Below are 8,851 nucleotides of genomic sequence, written 5' to 3' on the forward strand. Positions count from 1 at the left end.
AGAGAGCAGAGACGTCCACCCGATCAGTCTCTGGAAAAATCGCCTCCTCTTCCACTCCCTCACAGTCACAAGGATGCGTTCAGGTACCAAAACATGGTACCGTTTGATTTTACGTGAATCAGTACTCGGTAATACCGATATAGGACACTTGCATTTTTCGAAGAACACTTGAACTACATGTTGTTTCATGTCTGATGAGTGTGTGGATAAGAAAGTGGAGCTAACATGTTAGCTTTAACAAAATAAGTCAACAGTGCATCAATGTGTTTACATTTTTTATTGCCTGTAATCCACAATAAGGTCAAGAAAAAATATCCTCTTTCATTGTATGATACCATCATAAATCACATCTATCAGGAATCAGCATCTCTTCACCAAACAATACAAGCTTAATATCAGGGTACATGGGAGTTTATTTCATTTATGTGAATTTTACACAAAACCTGACCATGTGATCAACTTTCAAAATAAAATACACATACAAACAATACAAACTCTGAGAAATCAACAGTATATTTAATGAGAAGGCCAACATTTGGTTTCCAGTGCTCTGACAGGCCTCTAACATTTCATAGATGACGTTATCTTTTAGTGCATAATGACACATATATGACCTCCACCCATGCTGAAGACCTTGCACCAAAGATGTCAGGAAGATTATAGTATCAAGCAACATGTGAAATTATAGTTTATTCAAAGATGCACATGGTTGATTTGATATATTGATTATCCCAGTGATCTGGTTTATTCATTTTACTTTCCTTTTTACCACATAAAAATGAGAATGTGCTTAATGAAACCCCGTGAGTTACACACTAAGAACTTAAAGCTGAGTGCTCTCACGCTTTTATTTATCCGTTACCAATTAGTGGAGTAGAGTGAAAGAGCCAAAACACAGAGTAAGATGAAGGGGGAAGAGGGCATCATGCTTACACCACTTCCAAATACACTTTCATCCCTGCAATCCTCTGGTGCTGCATATGGACACCTGGGGGGATGTGGACACCAGTTGGGCTTTCGACACTCGGGAGGTGGACAACTGGGGTAATGTGGACACTCGGGAGGTGGATGGGTGGGTTCAGGTGTTGGACATTCGAAGTCTTCTTCTTCTTCTTCTGGGGCCTCACCTTCAACAAAGCTTTGTTCGCCTATGTCAGTGGCTTTCTCGATCCATTCTTGGTACTTCGACAGCCCGCTGAAGAGTTTAGGACCTTCAGAGTCATCGCAGTTTTGATCTGATGATGAAACTCCGATCAGAATCCAGGTTTCGTTTTTGACGATCATCAGCACACCTGCTGAATCATCATGCTGTGGAAAGAGATTAGTAACAGTTAATGGGTTAGCATCTGCACAGAAGCATCCTTCCTGCTCAAAGATAAACTACTGTCAGCTGTTTGGTATCCATAGTCTGACCTCTTTGGACCAAAGACTCTTTTTTTCTGTTGCTTAGCGCTGCTGGAGTGGCTGCTTGTTGCAGCAGCTCTCTCTTTGTTGTTCTTTTTTCATATCTGTTTAGTTATCTTTGTATTTGAAGCCTGTCATGTCTTTTAACGACTCATCTGTTGGCCATGGACACCAAAACTGGCTACGTTTGCAGTGGTGTTTTTACTATTTTTGTTCCTGTCTGTGTCCGGAGATCCTGCGTGTATCCAATGGTAACATTGTTTACATACGAGATCAGCTGTTAGCAGCCCGTAGCATGTTGATGCTAAATGATGCTAGGCCCGATGTTCCCTGCGAGCTGAGGAGAAGGAGGCAAGGATGACGTGCTGGTACTGAGGTGCAAGCTAAGAAAAGACGACATGGACCTGTCCTTCCACCCACCGTTATGGGGAATGTAAGATCTATCTACGACAAGGTGGACGAGCTAACCAAGCACCAGAGGGAATACTGGCAGAGTAGCATCATGCTAACAGAGCTAACACCGGACACTAACACCACAGTGGAAGAATTTCCCCTGCTGTGGGCGGACAGGATACAGGAGAGCAAGATTGAACTAACTGGTGAAGAAGACCAGCTCAGTCCTGGACCCTGTGGAGGTGGTGGCTGACAGGAGAATTATGGCCAAGCTGTCGTCTCTGATGGACTTTCCTTTTCTATATATATTCTTGTTGAAATTCTTGTTTTGCACACCTTCTTGTTTGTTGCTGTAACTCCATGAATTTCCCCATTGTGGGCCGAATAAATCTTATATTATCTTAGACTGTATAAATAATGGACGTAGTATCTGACATCAAACTTGCGCTAACGCAACCCGATGTAACAGGAGAAAGGTCAACGGAACTGGTAGAGGGAAACAAGGCATTGTATCACAATTAGACAAAAAGTTGTAGTCACCTTACATCGCTCCATCATGCCATGACGCATTCCACGTCCAGCACAGATCGTACCCTCTGAGAGATCATGATGATAACATTTACACCGACTGTATCCAACATACGGTACCTCTTCCTTTTCTTCGACAGGTGAGCCTTAAAAAGGGACGTACAAATTGAATTTGGTGAGCCAAAAACCAAGCGTGTACGAACAATGTATTATTTATTAGAAGAATAAAGAGGAAAACGTTCCTCTTTGTTTTTTGTGCCGTGTGGTCTTACCAATGATGAAGCTGTCCATTCGGTCCTTGAAAGTGCTGCCCTCTGCTGGCAAGCAGATCGGGGACACGGACTCTGTGAAGTTAACAGGTTCTGACAGCTCCAGGAGACATACATTGTGTCCGTGAGGACTGCAATGGACGGATGCAACCTCTAATGGTTCTGACTCGTTGCTCCTTTTTCCCACATAAACTTGTCCATCATGTGCTCTGGAAGAAAAAGATACAAAGAAGTTCACGTTACACCGATCAGCATTTAAACCGGCTCGACAATGAGGAGGCGGGTATAATACTTCAGATGGGATTGTGCTTTCTCACATCCAATTTGATTGGAATTAGTTCATAATCTGCAAATTATTAAAGTAGAAAAGCCGGTTGGATAATATTTAATGTCTCAGATGGAATGTGGACAGGGCCTCTCATGCAAAGCACCAAATACAATTATTATTAGGGCCCGAGCACCGATGGTGGCGAAGGCCCTATTGTAACCCTAAGGATTGTTCTTTCTTCCGCCACTTAAAGCTAGGGTTGGTAGTCTCGGAAAACTAGCATGAATTTGAATGTAGCATTTCCTCATGACTCCGTCTAACCCCTCCCCTCCTCCCTTGGAGCTCCTCCAAAACGACGCCCCCCCCCCCCCCGCTCACATGCACGAGCACGCCGCTGATTCTCGACCATATGATCGTGACTGATTCAAAACCGGTCCTCACCAAAACATTATCATAGTGAAAGTTAAAAACACAAACAAACATGGCTGCTGTTAGTACTCAGAACTATCATGCTAGCATTATCCAGTTGTACCAGTGACACGATATCAGGAGAAAAGTTATAACACATATATAATACTGTAACAGCTCTACTGTTTGTTAAACCTGTTCAGTGTAGATGTTCTTAATTCCTACAGTGTTGACGGTCAGTGAAGGCATCGGGAGAGGTGTAGAGTGTGCGAGTGGGAGAGAGGAGAGGAGAAGTTTTTCATTCATTCAAACATTGATTGTTGTTTTGTTGGTTGTCGTGATCACGGCCGACAGTGACCGTTTATTAAAACTCAACGTGTTCACGAATTGGCTCGTCATCCCTACAGCGTCCGGACGGACGCTACAGTACATCTACATTTTCTGTAGGACTTACTAAATGTCATTCATTCTTCTGCTTGTCAGAGCCCCCGTGGTGAGAGCTTTTTAGACTCTGATCCGGACTACAGTCCTGAGCAAAGCACCTCATCAGGTCAGAGGGGACAGGCCCGAGGACGAGCGAGAGGGGCAGTAAATAGAGTCAGGGGAAGTAGAGGCAGGAGACGGGGACTCGGAGGAGTGCACGCCGGGGAAATGTACGCAAAAGAAGTTTCATACCGAAAAAATACTTTTAAAATTTGTATTTTTATTTTTGAACTTTAAAATGGGTCAATCTGACCCTGAACGCAACATAGACCGTATATAAAATGGACATCATCTTGCTCGGTTTTGAAGTGAGCCCGCCACAAAAATTGCTCCCCCTAGTGGCTGGCTGCAGTATAGGTCAAAAACACGTGGTACGAATGTTGGTGATATGTAGTTAGTATTTGTCTGTTTTGTGTTCAAGGCCTCTTTTTCCTGAAAAGTTTCTTTTTCATTAGTTATTAGAGTTTAAAAAACGGGGTTTTACATCCGGTTTCACTTTGATTCACAGCTGCCGTAGAGAGAAACTCCATAGGACCTTGGGACGCTACGCTGTAGGGCGGAGCTTGTTACCGTGGAAACACAGAAATTCCCTACTGCGCTCTGGCTGCAGAAAATTTACAAGATGGCAGCGTTCTGGAACGGGATATTTTGGCTTCAAAACCGTGTAATGGGAAAAGGCGGAGCGACACTGTCCAATATATATACAGTCTATGGAACATAACAGGAGGGTTTAAAATAGCTTATTTATGATAACCTCTATTAAAACCACAGATCAACATCAAAGTGTGCTGTCCCTTTAAGATATAAAGAAACACCAGTTAAATAAGGCGTTAATGTGTCCTTAGATCATGATCTGTATCTTTGTATTATTTACTATTGCAAGCCAACAACTAGTAAGCCACAGACTTTCAGTAACAATACTTTAGTGGTCTCTTACCCAGAACCGCAGTCCTTGCCTGTAATGACATGTGTCTTGGAAATTAGGATCGCGAGACATTTGTCACCCTCATGATTGGCGACAACGGCCCTCCACGGCCAGTTTTCTGGATCTTGGCCTCTCATCATTCTGCCGCATGCTGAAGAGAAGAGATTTCAAGTGTTGAGATTATGCAACATGGGGTTTGTCATAGTTGGTAAACCTGTGAAGTTATCATGAGTTGAAGAAGTTGTAAAGTTTGATGCTCACCTGGCATCCCATCTGAATGACCCCCTGTGATGAGAACACAAAGATGTCTATTAATAAAGTGGGTAAAAAATGAGATGATGACTTGCATTTTTTTGAACACGTACGATACCAAAGAGAGACGTGAGTCGACAAAAATACACAACTCAAAAATATGTTTTACACAAAATCTGATAAATTTATTAATTTATTAAACCCTTGAAATGTTTCTACCAGGATGTGCATTTACAGGCTTTTTTAAGGTTGAGTTAGTTTGAGGTTAAAGTTAGGTTGAGTCACTATTTTGTCGTCAATTGGCTTCGTACACACAGGAATACTTTTACTTTTAGAGTTAGGGTTGCATCAGGGACCACGTTGGGCCACCCCTGTCCATGGTTTGAGTGATTGGATCTTAATCCAGCAGCAACCTCCAGCCGCAAGAATTGAAGCCAATGTGGGAGTGCTAAAAAACTGCAATTCTTTGAGTGTCCACTTGAGGCTGGCTCCAAAAGCACCGAAAACCACATACACACAAATTCATAAAATCTGATCTTTACAGCATAAATTAGTTTGAGTTTTCAATATGGCTCCCACCGGCAATTGGCTTCAGAACAGACAGGTGACGTCACGGACACTACGTCCATTTATCATTCAGTCATCTTAATCCATCCATCATGCATCACACCTCTGTTATTAAAGCTGTCCACTTGTAATCCATTCAGTTAATCCACATGATCAACCCACCTTTGTTTGACAGCTCACTGCTCATTGTTCTCAACACCAAAGAACTCGGCACAATAATGACTTTGACGGACAAGTCCTGGAAATTTTGGAAAACCAGAGGAGAAGACTAATACTCTTCGATTGAAGTCACAATTTTGAGAGGTTTTATAATCTCAGATTTTTTGCAATACAGTTTTAAATTTGTGCAGATTAAGTGTAATGGTTAAAAAAGTTGCACGTCCCATGTCATTCCCTGACTGTCTCCTGATTATCCTATCCTATCCTGTACTATCCTATCCCCTGTCCTCTCCTCTATATTAAGGTGTAGAAGCCCAAAAGTCTAACTTTAAATAAAAAAAGTTTCAAATTTGGGAGAAAAAAGTCCCAAAATTGTAACATTATAAAGTCTCAAATATGTGCGAAAAAGCTGAAACTTAATTTATAGTTATTAAAGCCCAGTACTGTATTATTATTATTATTATTATTATTATTATTATTATTATTATTATTATCATTATTATTATTATTATTTGTATTATTTATTATTATTATTATTGTTATCATTATTGGTATTATTAGTGTTGTTATTAGTGTTAATATTAATGTTAATATTAATTAGTATTTTTATTATTTTAATTTTGTTTTTGTTATTCTCATTATTTTGGTACGTTTTCAGTGTTATCATTAATACTGTTAATATGATTGTTAATAATAATAATATTAATAATAATTTTATTGTTATTATAATAATGATAATTAGGATTATTATTACTGTTATTATTAGTGTTATGATTAATATTATTTTTGAAATGTAACTGTAATTTGTATGTTAATATTGTTATTGTTATTGTTACTCTTATAATAATATATACATTTTTATTATTATAATTATTAATGTTATTATTTATTATTTTTGTATTTTCTTTATTTTTTAAACAACATTTATTTATCTCATTTATTTTGTTGTCTAATTTTTTATTTTTTTATTTTTAATTGTTTTGCTTTTTCAAATCTGAGCACATAAAAAGAAACAATGAAATACTGTATGAGATAAGTTAATATTACAGAATTATTACAGACAGTAGATGGTTCAACAATGATGAAAATTAAATGTATAATAGAAATTAAGAAAAATAAAAAAAAACTAAAATACAAGACACCAAAATATTATTTTATCTACTTTATTAACATTCTAAAAACAGGAAGCTAAAAAGAATAGCTTGCTAAGATCTACTTTTAACTCAAGTACCATACCAATGTAAGTCTCATATGACAAATGTAAATCATTATATTAAAGAATATTGATCAGTGTGTCCTACCATTGGGTGAGAGGATGATCATCACAGCCAAGCCGCACAGAAACTGGTAGAAAGCCATTTTTCTGGTGTGCCTCCTCCACTCTCCTTTCCCCTTTATATACCTTACTCCAGAAACCAAGCCTCACCCAGTGCCACACCCCCTCTCCAACAACACCATTCTCCCCTCTTTATGTCAGCCTCTTCTGCCTTTCATACCAAATTCCCTGAGTGGAAGAACAATAAAAACGACCTTTAAACATGTTTGTCTTGATGCCTGTGTGTTTGTCTGTACCTTAATCTTTAAGTCATGCTATGCTTGACTGAGTTATGAGTATGAGAGGTTGACTTCTATCTTCAGTCATTCCTTCCATATCCATGTTTTTTGTAATTTAACTATTTTATTTTATTTTATTTTATTGTTTTTTGAAGATCATGTAAAGCCTCTCTGAGTACCTAGAGCTATTTAAGTCTTATCAGTTATTATAATAATTATTATTATTATTATTACTAATGATAATAAACATAGTAGTATTAATAATAATGGTAATAATACAAGTTTAAAAAATGATGACCATGCTAATAATAATAATATTAATAACAATAAAATAGTATTAATAATTATGAAAACAATATTAATATTGATAATAATAATACTAAAACAAAAATGTTAATAATATTAAACATTGTAGTAGAAAATGAAATAATAATATTAATAATAACAATTAAATGCAAAACTAAAAACTGTAAATTTGTATGCAAATAACAATGTCATTGAATTTTGCTCAATAAACAGAACTGGCAAAAAAAAAAAATAAAAAAAAAATAATAACAATAAATGTAATAATAATAATAAACATAGTCGTAGAAATAATAACAGTTATGATAATAATAGTAATAATAATAATATTAATTATAATAATAACATATTTATATTCATGATGCTGCTAATAATGATCATATTATTAATAATTATTATAATAATAACAATAATAATTACAATATTATTATTATTAATATATAAAATATGTTAATGTCTACTTTAACATAAAGAGACTCAAGTCAATCAATCAATCTGCATTTGTAAAGGGCCAAATCAAAACAAACTTTATCTGAAGACTCTTTCCAAACAGAGCCGGTCTAGACCGTACTCCATACTCTATTATTAACAGAGACCAAACATCAAGACCGGATCAGATCCAGTCCCATTTTACAGACAGGACTCTGATCTCATCTTAGTCCACCATGAGCAGAGCACTTTGCAGCATTTAGCAAGTTACAGTGACAAGGACAAACTTCCTTTAACAGGCAGAAACCTCCAGCAGGACCAGACTCATGTTAGACACACATCTGCTGAGACTAAGTTGGAGAAAGGGATAGAGGGAGATGAAGAGAGAGAGAGAGAGATGATAGTGGTGAGACGGATAGTAGTAGTTGTAGCAGCTGGAGTCTGGCACGTCCACAGTAGCAGGTCAAAGCAAACCTACGAGACAAGGGAGCTCAGGGACTCCAGAAAGGTCTATGGTTCATAAAGTAATTGATAGAAAGAGAGAGAGAGGAGAGAGGGGATCCCAGTGTGTCAGTTCCCCTGGCAGTCCAAGCCTATAGCAGCATAACTAAGAGCTGGTCCAAGCCTGATCCAGCTCTAACTATAAGCTTTATCAAAAAGGAAAGTTTGAAGCCTACTCTTAAAAGTAGAGAGGGTGTCTGCCTCCCGGACCCTGACTGGTAGATGATTCAAAAAGGAGAGGTGCCTGATAACCGAAGGCTCTACCTCCCATACTACTTTTAGAGACATGTTATAAAGACATCTGCTGAGGCCGAGTTGGGATTGGAAAGAGGGATAGAGGCTTAGGTTCGACAAGCAGGCCTGCATGCTGGGAGTGTATTTGTTAGGAACGGATACAGTATACATAGA

At 38.1% G+C, this 8,851-nt stretch overlaps 1 protein-coding gene across 1 annotated transcript; it reads right to left on the bottom strand.

Moving 5' to 3' along the window:
• Positions 1 to 265: 265 nt before the first annotated feature.
• LOC117807569 (chymotrypsin-like protease CTRL-1) lies at positions 266 to 7,005 on the bottom strand. The gene is made up of 6 exons (XM_034676898.1): positions 6,958 to 7,005; positions 4,940 to 4,963; positions 4,691 to 4,829; positions 2,598 to 2,803; positions 2,338 to 2,471; positions 266 to 1,308 (listed from the first exon to the last, which is right to left on the bottom strand). Exons 1-6 carry the CDS (start codon positions 6,977 to 6,979, stop codon positions 859 to 861), a joined length of 975 nt encoding a protein of 324 aa, XP_034532789.1. The 5' UTR covers positions 6,980 to 7,005; the 3' UTR covers positions 266 to 858.
• Between the last annotated feature and the right edge of the window lie 1,846 nt (positions 7,006 to 8,851).

The sequence above is a fragment of the Notolabrus celidotus genome, chromosome 23 (genome assembly GCF_009762535.1).
Source record: "Notolabrus celidotus isolate fNotCel1 chromosome 23, fNotCel1.pri, whole genome shotgun sequence".
Classification (NCBI taxonomy): domain Eukaryota; kingdom Metazoa; phylum Chordata; class Actinopteri; order Labriformes; family Labridae; genus Notolabrus; species Notolabrus celidotus.

Coding starts and splice junctions, on each gene's coding strand:
- LOC117807569 (XM_034676898.1), bottom strand. CDS start 6,979: ATGATCATCCTCTCACCCAATG. Junction 4,964..6,957: donor GATCATCCTCTCACCCAATG/GTAGGACACACT, acceptor TTCTCATCACAG/GGGGTCATTCAGATGGGATG. Junction 2,472..2,597: donor AATGGACAGCTTCATCATTG/GTAAGACCACAC, acceptor TCCCTTTTTAAG/GCTCACCTGTCGAAGAAAAG.